Source organism: Halichoeres trimaculatus, unplaced genomic scaffold (genome assembly GCF_033239565.1).
Source record: "Halichoeres trimaculatus isolate MK-OKI-2021-1 unplaced genomic scaffold, fHalTri1.1 fHalTri1_scaffold_21, whole genome shotgun sequence".
NCBI classification, from domain to species: Eukaryota; Metazoa; Chordata; class Actinopteri; order Labriformes; family Labridae; genus Halichoeres; species Halichoeres trimaculatus.
In genome coordinates this window covers 19,807,054-19,823,086 of record NW_027437199.1, presented here as the reverse complement: position 1 = coordinate 19,823,086, position 16,033 = coordinate 19,807,054, and the positions used below count along the sequence as shown (strand labels likewise).

Sequence of the window (16,033 nt, the reverse complement as noted above, 5' to 3'; positions counted from 1 at the left end):
GTGACCTGGAGAATGCTCATGTGAATGAAGATGCTTTTCTTGGAGGTAAGAGAAAATAGATGATTACACGTCCAGAAACATGGCTGCAGATTTTGGAAGATGATTTTTTTTCTTGCACAGTGATGCAGGCTGACGGACAACACATCCATGTTGCAGTGGCCTGTTTTTGTGTGTCTGTGCAGGTGGTCTCACTCCAGCTGTGTTAAGTCTCTCGTGCACCCCCTGACACCCATTTGGCCTTACAATAACACTCTTAGCCAGTCAGAGAGGGATGACCTCGGCCTTTGAACTCTGCTGTTTAATGGTTTTTTAAGAGCAAATGTTGTGAAGTTTGGTTAAATCGTCCTTGGTTTCTATAAGCATTTCAGATTTTTGTAACCAGCTGAAGTGAAACCTCTAAGAGTCATGAAGGGCGTACTGTCAACCGTTAGCTCACCTCAATGTTGTGACTCCTTAAACCGCCTTTTTTAAAAACATTTGACCCCACTAACCTCCTGTCAGGTCTCCAGGTTTGAAGAAGGAGCAGTTGGACGTTTTGTTTTTGTTTTTTCACAAAGACAGCCATTGTGTTGTTGCCAAAGTGTGACACGGTGTAACGGGAGTTGATGTGTACGTTGGCTCAGGAATCCACAGTCACCTTTCGCCTGGTTGCTTTTGGGATGAGATGCAAGGAAAGTTGAAACCGTTAGAGAAGGAGATGAATGATTACCAAGCTAGATTTGAAAAAAAAAAAAAAAAAAAGATGGCTCTGTAACTTTCTCCAAAACTTTTTTTTTCTGACATTTAACTCATTCTGAAGGAACTTTCAAAGCAAAAATCACCAGTTGTACTTTTTCTTGTGGCAGATGTTGCTGATTTGTTTTGACATTTCTGGTAGTGAAATAAAATACGAGAGACTTTAGTGATGCAGGTCAGAAATAATGAAGTTACTTCAAGGTTTGTCATGCAGAAATATAGGATTAAATATCTGCTCAAACATGTCTATTTGGATAAAAAGAATAAAAAATGTGTCTACTTACAAATGCAACCATTTTTAGTGCAAACCTGATTTGGTGCATTTAAAAAAGGGGAAGAAAAAAACAAATACCTGAAATTAAAAGTGACTCAATCTGTTAGTGAAAGCTGCAAAACACATCTTCCGAAATGTGGAGTCACCTCAGAGAGAAAAGACTTCATCTGATTGCATCACTTTCTGTTCTTAACCAGGTTAGACAAGATCAAACCAAACAGCTCAAGAAAAGCTTCTGGCTGATAGCATTATCTATCCCACCATAAAACCTGATAGATTAGTCACTAAAGAACAAAGCAACACTCATTCACCCCTTTGTTCTGTGATAAGAGCTTCAGTTTGACTTTTAACAGCATTTCTAATCTGTAAATTCTGTTTTGAGGCCTCGGGCTTGATTCAACTGTATGCTAACGATGGGAATGCTACGTTCGTCCTGCTGTTGGAGTGCATACAGTACGAGGAGCAGGGCGGGAGGCCTGAGGGGGATGGAGTGTTTGGGTCATGATTCAGCTCCAAAGAGAATGTTATTTTGAGAAACTTTTCATATTAAAGGACAATTTGCAGCAGACAAACTTCCTTTCATTCACATAGACAGGGTTTATGTTGAAATCCTGAGGTTAAATTCAATACCTTTTTAAGACTTTTTAAAATCCTTCTAAAAAAAGTCTTAAGACTTTATCGCGACTTAAAGCTGTTGTTAGCAACCCATCTTTAACAGTTGTAGTGTGCATTTTAACATGAATGAGGTAAGCTGAGAAGGAATAAAGCTTGAAAGAATAAATAAAACTTGAGGTAGGTTAATTGACATCCTTTTTTTTTCCTTTTTTCCCCCTTTTTTCTCCTTTTTTATTTCCTTTTTTGTTTTGTTTTTTTCCTTTTTTTCCTTGTTTTTTTCCTTTTTTCCCTTCTTTTCCATTACCACATCAAGTAACAGCTGTCATTCAAGGCCAACTTGCTGGAAAAAAAACAAGAATTTATTTGTCATTATCACAATTTACGGCATGCGCCTGAGATTATGTTATTTGCTTTCCATCAGCACTACATACGGACGGCTACTAAACTACTGTACAAACTGAGTTTGTCACATTAGCCTACGGATATGTTGAGCTGCTAGCAATGCACAAAATTACAACTTCAAACAACAGCGCTACATAACTGCATTGATAAATACCTAATCTTGTCGCATTGTATCCAGTAAAAAGTTGATTTGAACAGAGAAAATTTGTTCCAAAACAAACGCACGCTGGTCTGTGATGAGTGTGACGAGTGAAATTTCTGTGTCAGATATATGGAACTGTCTGTCTGGCGTGTCAGGTTAGTTTGTAACAGTCACAAGGAGGAAAATAAATATTCATGGGTACTTTTGGAGTCAAAGCTTCAACACCAATAGAATTTAATACCTCATAACATCAGGATTAAGACTCTTTAATACTTTTTAGGAGCCTTAATTTTCCCACAATTGATTGATCATCTTTTCATACTTTTTAAGATCCTGCGGACACCCCGGATCAACATAAAATACAGTCAAAATACTTGATCTGATTGAGAGACTAACTTCACTTCCCAGAGGAGTGATGTGGATAAACCTGTAGATACTGGTCAACATGTAAGGCATTCATTCACAACTGAAAGAAAACTTAGAACCCTTTTATTTTCCCGCCTTCACTTTTTTCACTGAGTCCTTCAAGAATCTGATCATCACCTGGGAAAAGCATTGTTCTGTGTTCACAACTGCTCTACAGTCACAGTAAACAGGCTTAATGTGAGTCATCTGAAGCCATCAGGACCCTAATGTCCCCCCACAGATCCCTCTGTGGGGTTTGGAGGGCCTGTGTGAACTTTGTGTTTTCACCCAAACGAGCGCTGTTCTGGTGGATATTTGCATGTCAAAGAGGCAGAGCGGAGCGCAAGTGGCTGTGTCGTCACCTCGGGACTGAGGTGCATTATCAGGCTGAGGGGCCTCTGGGAACATGTCTGCTTAGATAAGAGGGCTACTTCTGAAGGTGGCAGACACACAATGACAAGACGGACTGATCCCTGTAAACACAATTTCAATTTCTCTACAGTTGACTCCAGAAACATGCTGCACTCTCATTATTTCAACATTTAGAAGCTGCATCTCTCGAACCAAAGCAACTTTTTTTGTGATGCAACATTTTCTTGACCCTGTCTATTTTTGGTGCAAATCACCGTCCTGTCCCACAGATGCACTTTATAGCACTTTAGATAAGAGCAACAGATGTTTTGTGGAATATTACAGCATTAAAGTCTTAACTTTGAAGAACTGTTAGAAGAAATGTAGCCCTGAAATGATGCCGTAAAGTGCTAAATGAGGTCTTTAGTTTTATAAAATGCACTCATTGGTGCCTTGTTTCCACTCAGCAGCATGAGATATGAACTGTAACACCAGCTGATGTCATGTTTGGGTGTTGAATAATACAAGAACGGAAAATTGTGCGACAGCTTTCCGTTATGAATCAGCTTAAGTGTGTCTGTAGATCCTTTGAGGAGTGACAGGCAGTGTTTGGGGCTTTTTGAAGCACTTCTCTGTAATGGATTATCAAAGGAAGCGTGACGTTCCGCCTAATAGGAAATAATATATTACTCATACTTTCTCCACTTTTTCAGGCTGCTGTAATGAAATCTTGCTTTGTCCTTCTTATCACAGTAGGAGTACAGTGTGTTTGCCTAAAGTCCACACTGCAAAAGAATGAAATCTTATCAAGTTTTTTTGTCTCATTTTCAGTAAAAATGTCTTTTTAAAGTAAATATGAGCCACATTCACCTGACTTGTTAAGAAAAATGTCTTATTTCAAGTTATTTAAATACAAAAATGAGGTCTTAACTGCCTGTAACTAGTTGAGATGGGCGATACTAGGAACTCTGGTGTTGATCCGATACCAAATAAATACAGGGCCAGTATCACAGATACGGATACGGATACAGATACCAATACTTTTTAATATTTAAGGTTGATGTATCATCAAACTGCTGACCTTCAGGTATTTTTGTGATTTATTTTCTTTTGATTATGTTGTTAAAAAACTAGGGCAGCATTTGGACAAAGTTTAAAGGTGACTACAAATTACTTTCGTGTCATAATAAACATTTATGTTCAGAAACAATAGAACAGTAACAAAACAAATTTTCCCCAACACGTTTTGTGTGGAATTGTTTTCTTAAGAAAATAAAATGCAAAAAGTTATAACTTAAAGGTAAAATGAAAAATATATATTTTTTTAAAGTCTTAAAAAAATGCATAAAAGTTTTCCCATTATTGCACTCAATTTTTAAAAAAAATAAAGCACAAAGAATTCTTACACTAAAACTAATCTTATAATAAATTTCAAACTTCTTTTTTTAAGTAGAACTGTTTATTTAAACAATAAAAAAAAATAAGGGACATTTTTTTCTTTCAGTGCACCTCTGTTGAGGTAGAGAGTTAAAAACTAGAAACTAAAGAGAGAGAAACTAAAATAGAAAAATAAAATGAAATTTCAGACATTGCATGCACAAGAAAAAATTAAACTAGCGTATTGATCTTTTTACGTTGGTATCATTCGATATCAATACCGTCACGGGTATATTATCGATATTTGGATCAATCTGCCCACCTCTAGTAACAAGTAAAAAAATCTGCCAGTGGTGTCAGAGAAATGTGCTTGTATAAGGACAGTATTCTAATCTTGACCAGTACATTTCTCTTTCCCCACTGGTGGATTTTTTTTTACTTGTTACAAGCAATTTAGACCTCATTTTTGTCTTTAAATAACTTGAAATAAGACATTTTTCTGGACTGGTCAGGTGAAATGGATTTATATCAAGTCTAAAAAGACATTTTTACTAAAAACAAGAGGAAAAAACATCTGATAAGATGACTGACGTGAAAAAATTAAAAGGGAATTATATAACTTAACTAAATACACTCTTTTAATCCACAGCGCCAGACTATGATGAACCTGGAGCGTGGTGAAAGAGGGGAGCGTCCCTCCTCTCGAGGCCTGGAGATGGAGTCTCGTGCTGGGGGGAAGATGGGGAAGATGTCTGTGGGCTTCCAGAGGAGCTCCACGTCAGACGACGACTCTGGCTGTGCTCTGGAGGAGTATGCCTGGGTGCCACCAGGACTCAGACCTGAGCAGGTAAGAAGACTCCATGCACTGTAAAAAGGCTGCTGTAAATTTTCCCTTAATCCACATCTTTAAAACACCCCAAATGTCTTCAAAAAGCCATGCAGAGAACTTTGAATTTGTACTTTCTAGAGGTGGAAATGTTCTCCAGGGCCTGACGGGAAACCTGTTAGTTAACAGCAGGAGTGGTTTTAGGTCAATCAGGGTCATGTGTTCAGACACTCTGTTCCCTGAGCCATGCTAACAGATTACCAGTGCCCCATGCTGATGCTAACATCTGGCGGTGGATTTGACATCCCCTTGTTGGTGTCCCTGTAAGACACACGTCACATCCTGTGTCCTTCTCAGAATGTGTGTTTGAAGTTTTTTCTCCCGGGAATGTACACAGACAAATCTTAGCGATGTGTTTTTGCAGAATAACAAACTCTGTCACCCAGCTGTCCTCTTCTCTGCCTGATCTGAAGGAGGAGAAGAGAAGCCTCTCTTGTCCTCTCTTGAACGTTCACATACCTGTCCTCTCCCACAGGTGCAGATGTACTTCTCCTGCTTGCCGGAGGACAAGGTGCCGTACGTGAACAGCCCCGGGGAGAAGCACAGGATCAGACAGCTCCTCTACCAGCTGCCGCCGCATGACAACGAGGTAGAGATGATGAGAGGGAGGCACTGACAGGGTGTGTGTGTGTGTGTGTGTGTGTGGGAGGGAGAACAGGAAGAGTCTGGAGCAGTGACGGAAGCAGAAGCCTCTTACACACAGTCATTAACAGAAAGTGTGGATTCAGTGAAAGAGACCGGATTTGTGTCGATCTTAAAGAGGGGTTTTCTGCTTCCTGGTATCATAAACATGGATATAGAGCAACAATGCTGGATGTTCAGACTAAATGTCTGCAGATTTTCAAACCTCTACATATTAAAATGCTGTAGAAATCAGTGAATCTGCCTGTAAACTGATCAGAATGGTCTATTCTGAAAATAGCATTGGATCTTAAAATCTTCACAAGACTTGCTGAATTGATAAGATCACTGTTGGGTCATAAGGAACTTTTAATTGGTTCATGACACATTAGAGGGGCAGGCCTCAAACATCGAGGTACCCAATGGGCCTCTGAAGGGCTGGCCAATCAGATGGAAGGGGGTTTGTGGAGAGGGGAGCCTTAAAGAGACAGCATCCAAAATTCTGACTCAGAGCTCAGAAATGAATTTTCTAAAACTTCAGTGTGAAAAAAAAGAGAGTTATTGGTAATGCTACAGAGGGAATGAGTAAAGACTGAAAGAAGCTCAATACCCCTTTTTAACAGCAAAGTGAAGGACTTGATATAAGCTCCTTCATAAAGTTGCTCGAGCTGCAGTGGTGTGCACAGCAGGGGGGCAGAAGGGGGCACCTGCCCAATATTTAGGCTAAATTGCTGAAAAAACCTTGCTAAAGTGCACTATTGGGAGCGAAAATGGGCTTTCATATGCTCCCTTCAGTCATAACTCACTCTAAAGTGCTTTTTTTGGGAGCCAAAACATGCGAAAGTGCTCCCTATGGGTCCAAAATGCACGCTCAGATGTCTCAACAGAGCCAAAACACAAGCTCAAGTGTTCACACAAAAGCACAAAATGCATGCTAAAATTCCTTCTGGGAGTCAAATTATATGCTTTAAGTGCCCTCCTGGTTGGAAAAACACACTTTCCTGCTCTCTTCAGCGGCAGAAATGTGTGCTAATGTGCCCTTGAAAACATACAGAATTTAGTGCCACTCCTTTATGTTTAGAACACAATGTTTTTACCTCTTTTTTTTCTTTCCCCTTGCCCTTCAAAAAGTCTACACACGCCACTGCTTAGCTGTCACTTGAAAGAGATTTAAAGCTCCTGTAAGTGGTTTTAGGATGGTTATGAAACAGACTCATGTTAATGTTATTGCGTCGTTGTGATCTACAAGAGCAATGAATATCGCCAGAAAGAAGATTCATTATTTCTCTGAGGTTATTTTAAAGTCTCAAACTGCTACTGCAGGGTAGGTGATTTATTTAGAGCAGCAGACAACACAGGAGCTTTAAGGGTATAACTAAGTATAGGTCGAGATGATGGCTCAGAATTAGTTTGTTCAACCATTAAATGGTTGAACAAAAAGACATTTTACATGTAATCTAAAAATGTTGAAAGAGTTTTTTTAAGCTTTATCCTTTTAGGCAATAACACTTTTTGTTTTGCTTTTTTTTGATGACCAGTTTTTCCAGACAAGAATGTAAAAAAAAAGTGTGATTAAGTTTGATTCTGGAAACAAGACACCAGGTCTCTAACTACGCCCAGCTCTAGCTGAGCTGAAGCTAACAGCTGAGTAAAGCTAGCAAATTGCCCATACAGTAAAACTCCCAACAATGGCCACATTCCCTCCACTGTTTGACACAAACCTCTCTGTAACAGTAAAAACCTGCCGAGCTCCTCTGTATAACAGCTTTACGGCGTGCACACCAGCACTCCTTTCACATCTCTGTTAATAGAGTTTACATTTGGAGGGGTTATCACCAGAGGGCAGGGGTGGGAGGGGCTTCAGTGTGGTGGTGGTCACTGTACACACACACGATACACAGCAGTGACTCAGAATGTTTAGGCAGGTGGTTTTATGACGTTTGTCAGCAGAAGATGCTGGTGACGGAGACAAACTGCCGGAGGATTCTTTGTGTAACAGCTCTTCCTCTTCTCTTTCTTTCCTCACCAGTTGCGTTACTGCCACTCACTCACCGAGGAGGAGAAGAGGGAGCTTCATATGTTCAGCGCTCAGAGGAAGAGAGAGGCACTGGGGAGAGGAACACCCAAGATCCTGCCTCGAGCTCTGCAACACACACGCTGTGAAAATGTAGGTACCCCATGTGGAACACACACTTACACTCACACACTTACACTCACACACACTCTGGCTTCATTAAGCGCTCATAAAAGTGAGCTATCAGTTGCAAGGAAAACAACTTGTGAGTCCTGACTTATTTATACCACCAGCAGCGAACGGGCTCCCCATGCCATCCCAAAGCTGAGCCGCTCCAGGCTCAATCCTGATTGGCTAAAGCGGTGGTTTTAATCAAGGGCACAAACCTCCTCATTAAGGCGAGAGGGGAAGTGGGGAAATTGGACGGCTCACGCTCAAGCCAAGCGGAGCAGCCAGTTCCTTGTGAGGCATCCTGCAAATTTCCTGCCGCCAATCTACATCTCAGCGTGACAAACAGCAAGACAGTAAATAAATACATAAACAAACTGTACGGGTTTATGAGGAAATCTCTCTTGCAGTTTTAAAGGGCAGCTTTTTCCAAATAAGGCACAGTATGTGGCACACAGGTGGTATAATCAGACACAGCTGAGATCTGTACTCAGATTCTTTATCTGTCGGAAGGAAAGTCGAAGACCTTCAAAGACAGATGCATCCATAATTTGTAGTTGGATTATAAATTTGGTAGACGCCAATAAACAAACTAGCTGTGGTCTGTAAGCATGTGCTCTAGAAAGAATGAGAAACACAGGTTTTTAGGATGCATTGCGAGTTTTTGGACAAACCAGAAATCGAAGCCGCATTTTGACTCCGTGGTTGCATCCCTGCGTGTAACGATCTCTAATCCAGACCTCTAATTCCTGCTTTTGATTTTACGATGGAATTTTAAACAACATCAAGTGTCATTACAGCTCTCCTTGATCTGATTTCGGGAACATTTCCTTTCTATGAAGAGAACATCAATATTAGTGTTATGTGGCTTTTGACAAACCGAGTCCTGACCAGTGAGTAAACCTCTGCCAAAGCAGCCCAGGAAAAACAGGCAAGCCATTTTAATTCCCCCGGAAAGGCCGTCTATCAACACCCAAACACAGATGCTACCACAGGGATCCAAGGTCACACAGGCACAGCAATGAACACACACACATACACACACTCATTGGCATACTGAGCGTTCATGTGTGTCCATAAATACCAAACATGAATACTTCTCCTGTATAAACCTACCAGTCACCTACGCACATGTGCACATTCATGCAAACATTTAGACGCATTCTGCAGATGCTCATGTGTTCAAAAGGATATATCGTAAATACACACTTCTACACACACACATCCACACACAATTTGTCAGGCTCCAGTTTCCTGGTGCTGTACCAAAAGGGACACACAACACCTCCTTATCCAAGGCCTCTGTCTGTCCACCACGGTAATAATGGTTAACAGCTGGTCACGCCATCCTATAGCTGCCTCTGGGTGCCTCACAGCTATGCTGGGTTATATAAAGACTTTTGATTGCTTGCTCAGACATGCTCTGAAAGTCTCTGTAGGGACTTATGATCTTAAAGTCAGGATGGAGGGCAGTGTATTCTGTAAGAGTTAACGGAAAACTAAACTACAACATCAAGAAAGAGCTCGAGTTTGCATTTCCATTTATGTGTTGCTTACATTCCAACTCAATTGCACTTAAATTAAAGAAGACTTCTGACCAAGAAGAAAGGGTTTGTGCCTTTGCAAACTTGCGCTTGCACTATCCATGTTTTGTAGCACCATTGTTGGGTGTCTTTGGAGTAGATCGTTGTCTTTGGCACTCACTGTACAATCACCTGTTGTTCGCTTTCTTTGTTTTGGCATCCCTGCAAATGATCTATCAGCTGATATGTGATCTGTTTTGAATAGCTATCCCCATCATTGGTGATTAGTTCGTGCTGCATTCCTCATGTGTGGCTGTTCTGGGATTCTGTGTTGAAATGTCATTCCCTTGCGTGTTAATCCAAAGGTTTAATTCTCAAGATAGCAAACTTATCACCAGCGTTTCTGATAATGAATCCAAAACACTGGCTTAATTAGAGGCCTGAAATAGATATCTCATGGATCATCTGTTGTTGTGTTCAATTATCAGTGTGCTGGAGGAATCACCGGAGGGGAGATGGCAATTTTTGCATCCAGAGCAGGGCCAAGCCCTTGCTGGCACCCAGCGTGCTTTGTTTGTGCCACGTGTCAAGAGCTTCTGGTGGATCTTATCTACTTCTACCAAAACGGCAAGATCCTCTGCGGAAGACACCACGCTGAGCTTCTCAAGCCACGATGCTCTTCTTGTGATGAGGTAAGACTATTCACAGTAACCTTGGAATAGTATGCACCAAGGCAATGAAGTTGCAAAGATGTAATGGTTGTGTTTCTGGGTGTTCCCCACCAGATCATCTTTTCAGATGAGTGCACAGAAGCAGAGGGTCGTCACTGGCACATGAAGCACTTTGCCTGTTTTGAGTGCGAGACGATGCTTGGTGGGCAACGCTACATCATGAAAGATGGAAAGCCGTACTGCTGCGGGTGCTTTGAGTCGCTGTATGCAGAGTACTGTGAGGCCTGTGGGGAAAACATTGGTGAGTCATCTTCACTTTTCGTATCCGTCTCTCTGTTATTAGTTTTTGTCAACTTTTTCCTAATACGATGCTACTTTTCTCCTCAACCTTTGCTGCTTTAGGTGTTGACCATGCTCAGATGACGTATGAAGGTGTACACTGGCACGCCACAGACCAGTGCTTCTGTTGTGCCCAGTGTAAGACATCACTGCTGGGCTGTCCTTTCCTCCCCAAGCAGGGTCGCATCTACTGCTCAAAGGCCTGCAGCCAGGGAGAAGACATCCATGCATCAGACTCATCCGATTCTGCTTTCCAGTCCGCCCGTTCACGGGAATCCCGCCGTAGTGTCCGCATGGGGAAGAGTAGCAGACCTGCTGAACAGTGGAGACAGTCGCAGGTGTTCAACCCTCCTGCCACCGTCCCCTCCTTTGAGTACAAGTATGGGGATGCAGATGGTGATGGACATGTGGATTGTGATATTGGAATTGTTGGGCGCAAGCTGGCCCACCTGGGCCTGGAGGAGGAGAGGTTCTGGAGGGAACGTGAGGAGCAGGATGCTGGTGGAGAGGAGGATCCAGAGGAGTGGGCGCAGCATGATGACTACATGACCCAACTTCTGCTCAAGTTTGGTGACCGCGGGATGTTGCACCAACTTCAGCAGCCATCCCTTAAATCCCCCAGCCCCAGTAGCGACAGAAACAGGATCATGAGTGTCTCTGACCCCTGGCTGAGGCCTGATACAACATCCATGAGGGTAACCGGCTCTTCTCCCACCCCTGCCAGTCCTACCGTGAGCCAGACCTCTAGTCAATCTAGAGCCAACAGTCTCAGTCCTGGACTGATGAGTAAGAAAAACCTGCCTGAAATGTACTGGGCACAATCCCAGGATGGGATGGGAGACTCAGCCTATGGGAGTCATCCAGGACCTGCCAGTGCAAGGAAGATTCAAGAGCTGGAGTTGGACCAGGATCAGGAACAATCTGCATCAGGAAGACAGCCCTTCTGGGTGGAAAACAGGCAGTGGTACGACGACTCTCTTGAGTGTATCGCTGATGAGCTGAGAAAAGTGGGAAAAGGCGGTGGAGACTCAATGGACTCGCTGGCACTTTCAAACATCACAGGTAAGAAGACCTCTGGCGTCACACTGAAAATTTTACTTTTTGATAAAAACAAATAGCTATTTAACGTGCTTCTTCTTCTGGGTTTAGGTGCATCAGTGGATGGAGACAGCAGGGAAAGACCTATTGTCTACGCCCTCAATCTGCAAGATCCCCCTGGAGGAGATGATTGTGAGAAGATGAGCAACATGGGAACCTTTAATTCATCTCATCTTCACCACAGTGCCAACTCTCTAAACCTCAACATGGAGAAGGGAGATGAGGAGGTAGCACTGGCGATGAGGGGAGGAACACCAGGAGGACTAATGTCCCCACAGTCTGAAGGTCTTCCTTCTCCGTTTGTCCATGCCCCCGCCCTTAGGAGGAGCAAGTCCCAATCCAGGCCTCCTCAGATGGTGAAGTTCTCAGAGGACACCGTGGACAATGGGTATAATGATGGGTTTGATGTCAGTGCTAGACGGCATCCTATGAGTGAGAAGCCACAGAGGAGGGTTTACATCCCAGAGGAAATGACCCGAGATAGAGGCCGCCCAGCGAGCCACCACGGACGCAGCAGGCATCACCACCACCAAGGCCGGCACCACAGGAGTCGCAAGACTCGATCAGACAACAACCTTCACATGGTGCCTTTGGAGAAAGTCCAGAGGCCCTACGAGCAGCAGCAGGGTCTGGTTAACCCCCTTTGTAATCCAATGCTCCTACAGCATCCAGCACACAGGCTACCAATGTCCTACTCCCAGTCTAGGTCTGACTTTATGCCCCCTCAAGGAGATCCACGAGTGGATCATTTCGCTGGTCTTTACAGAGATGAGGATGACTGTTGCTCTACTTGTTCTTCCTCATCATCAGACTCTGAAGAGGAGGGCTATTTTCTGGGCCAGCCGATCCCTCAACCTCGAGCGGTTGGACGTTATTATGCTGAGGACTACCCAACAAGGGTCACAGCGCTCTCATCCCAGTTCCATGGCTCACAAACTGGTCGCAGGAAGGGCCATCGCTCCAAAAACTGTATCATTTCCTAACGGCTCAGAAAGGCTTTAAATCATAGTCTGCACTACACCAAGCAATAGTCAGATTCTCTTCAGATCTACATTTCACTGGGCATGGCAACGAAAGGTCTATGCCTAAATGTCAAGATGCATATCATGTTTAAGGTGGTGATGTAATGAATGAATATAGAAAACAAAAAGAAAGAGTTGGTTGATGTTTGTGTTATTTGTGTATAAATTAGGCCTTAATTCTGGGAGTTTTTGACTGAAGCACTATCATGATGCCTGGACCTGGGAAATTGGACAAATTTCAAGCTGCAAAATTAGGCTCAGGTCGGCAACCTTTGATGCTCTAAAGTTGAGCAGTCAGACATTTAAGTAAAAAAGTTACAGCATTATCTTTGTAAGCCCAAAACGGCATCACAGTGTACACAGAGCTTGATACAGTAGAAAGTAGAAAAGAACCAAATAATTATTTAATGCATTATTAAAGTGCAAAAATGATAATGTATATACTAAGTTAAAATTTGAATACTGGTATTTTTATATCTGTGGTTTAAAGAAATGTTTTTGTTCAAGAAGAAAGCATCTGTAACAGGAACCAAAATGACCTCTCAAACGTTGAATGAGGAACAAAAGACGGTGCCGCTTCTTGAGCTGAGTTGTTCACAGCAAAGTGCCATCTGACGTACAGAAAACCAAAATGCTCACTTGTGTAGAAAATGATAAACAAACAGCGCTAACAGCCATGTGTTCCCGTATCCTGCTAACCTGCTCACACCCCTCGCTCTGACATAACCTGCTACATGCTTTGTGATGTAAAGATGCTTGTAATAAATATTTTTTTTTCCCCTCAAAACTGATCTTCTATCATGTTTTTTTGCACATACACAACAGCCTAATTCAAACTGTAGAGATGGTATGAGGCAGGACTGGATCAGTTTATTGGCTAGATAGTTCCCTGTTGATCACTGATGTTTGCAGTCACACTTATTAAAGCCCCGTTTTCCACCAAGTGGTCCAGTATGGATCAGTACAGTCTGGTACGGGTCGGATCAGTAAAGCCTGATCCTGTTTGTATTTCCACAGCCAACCGTGCCTTTCTTGGTCTTGGCCCGATGTCAATAACCACGCCAGCTACGTAAATAGTGGCATGACAGCGTAGCAGCATGACAGTAATAAATCCAACAAAGAAGGAAAATAGGAAACTGTTACATTACCCTAGCAGTTTCACTGTTTCATGACACCATTTTACAAATAAAAGGAAGTTCTCTTTCACAATATTTTGCTCGATGTCTCACTATGGGATGCACGCCCCCGCTGCAGCCCTCAGAAGCATTAATCTAAATTCTAATCCTGATTGGCTGGCAAAACATGTCCGTCCGCCCCAGGTAGTCCCACCTACCTTAAATACTTCATGCGGATGGCACCACATCATTTAAACACCGCTTCTCACTCGGAGCATATCTTGAATCCTGGGCTAGCTAGCTTAACCGTTCACAGATGGATCTTATTTAGCTTCCATCACCAGACGTTACCTAGCTCTGAAAGTCGGTCACACCAGATCGATTTTTGTGCTTCCTCACCTCCCCATGGCTTGGCTAGCACTGTCCTCGACGCCCCACCATGGTTTCCGAGGTCTGAGTGTAAGCACACCAGCTGATCTCTCGGTGTACGGTTAGCACACCAGCTAACTGCCTCGACTCCCTGCCTGCACACCAGCTCGCGAGGAATGGAGGCTAAAAACCCTCAAAGCAGAGGCGTGCATCCCATAGTGAGACATCTCACTCATATTACTCGGAGAAACGGGTTTATGTAAATAACCTAAAGTTATCTTGTTATCTTCACTAAGTCGACTGGAGCTTTAAACATGGCAGGGTTATGTGCTGCGCCTTATTACCGCTGGAAGTGGTATGAGAGGTGACGATTCTTTCAACCAATCAAGATACTGCAGTGTTTCTAGCTCCACCTTCTGGGGTCGGATCCATGTCTGGTACCTCAACAGAAAGGTACCAAAAAGTGGTCAATAATTTGGGGACCTGTTCCCGGATTAGTCAAAGGAAACGTCACAAAATGTGTGCCATACCGAGCCACTTGGTGGAAACAGGGCTTAAGATTCCCAGGTTGGTTTACGTCCATACACCAGGAGTCTACAGCTTTCTACTTTCTTAGCCTTGTTAAATGATTGAATTGACTTTTCACAAACTCACAGTGATTCAAAATGATGATTTTTGAGATGCACAATTAAATGTGTAATGTCAGAGGTGTGTTGTTTTGCTGAACCACGATGTTGAATGTGCTGAAACTAATCATACTAGTAATTTTAGGCCTCCCTAAGGGCCACCATTAGAGCTTCTTATTTGGATCTTTAGTGTGTCTTGATGAAGCTCGCAAGCCAGTAGACCTGACTCTCTGATTCAGAGAGGGGAGTTGTTGTTGTTGTGCCAGTTAGAAAAAGTAATTAGTTTTCATGGTCACGTGTGAAGGAAATGATAGCAGCGTGGGAAGATCACTGAGATGTAATTTGTAAGAAGAGCTTAGAAGAAGCGATGGTTACAAACTTTATGCATCATAATGAGGCTGATTCCAGATTAGGCAGAAAGAATTATAACAAAAAGATATGAAAACATACCAGAATTGTCTGGACTGGTAGTATCAGTTGACTGCTTGATTATTTTGTTTTATTTTATTAATTAATTAATTTATTAATTTATTTTATTTTTGGGGGGGGGGGGGGGGGGGGGGGGGGGGCAATGCCAACCCTATGGTGAATTGTAATTTTGGCTGATTGAGCCTCTGTGTTTTGGTCCAGCTGCAGCAAAGAGTTATGGGTGTATCAGTGTTGGTTTCATTTAAAAAACTTGCAAATCTGTGACATTAGTATCAAAATGTTGTACAATTAGACTTGCATATCTTAAAGCTGAGCTCTAATGTTGTGCTGCCACTTGGAAAACAGTTTCAAGCGTGTATTATTGGGAAGAACTTCCAGAATAAGTTCAGGCACACAGTTTTAGATTTTTTTGGTATTAGACCAGTAAAAAACAGAACTAAGAACTTTCAAAATTCTGACTTTAAGGTTAAAAACTGAACTTCTCCTTTAGATTCTGAGATTCAAGTCAGAATTCTGTAATACTGGTCTTAAAAAAAAAGGTTTCAGTTGCCCCAATAAGAAACAGATTTCATAAATAAGTTTTTAAACTCTCACATGGCTTTGTTTTTATGCAGTAAAGTAATCCTAGAATATCCCTGGTGAGCTCAGCACTGCCAGCAGGACCTGTATGCAAGTTTCTTTAATAGATCACATTATAATAAACAAAGATAACAAAACTCATATTTTCTAGAACCAGAGACGTCTCAGTTTGTACAGAGTTTTGACTCAAACATAACCAAAATGATCCTTCCTTGTGAAGTTTTTTCAGCGCAGGGATTTGTTCAGTAAGCCTGGGAAACAAATAAACCATA

The 16,033-nt window shown here is 42.4% G+C and overlaps 1 protein-coding gene across 1 annotated transcript in view; it reads left to right on the top strand.

Annotated features, from left to right (window-relative positions):
- The window catches only part of prickle1b (prickle homolog 1b), a 36,689-nt gene extending 23,268 nt beyond the window's left edge, over positions 1-13,421 (top strand). Inside the window, exons 2-8 of the mRNA XM_074698079.1 lie at positions 4,951-5,148; positions 5,663-5,776; positions 7,838-7,975; positions 10,002-10,205; positions 10,299-10,485; positions 10,587-11,585; positions 11,673-13,421. Coding sequence (XP_074554180.1) covers positions 4,960-5,148; positions 5,663-5,776; positions 7,838-7,975; positions 10,002-10,205; positions 10,299-10,485; positions 10,587-11,585; positions 11,673-12,604 — 2,763 coding nt within the window. The 5' untranslated portion in view covers positions 4,951-4,959 and the 3' untranslated portion in view covers positions 12,605-13,421. The remainder of the gene's footprint in view (positions 1-4,950; positions 5,149-5,662; positions 5,777-7,837; positions 7,976-10,001; positions 10,206-10,298; positions 10,486-10,586; positions 11,586-11,672) is intronic.
- The last annotated feature ends 2,612 nt before the right edge of the window (positions 13,422-16,033 follow it).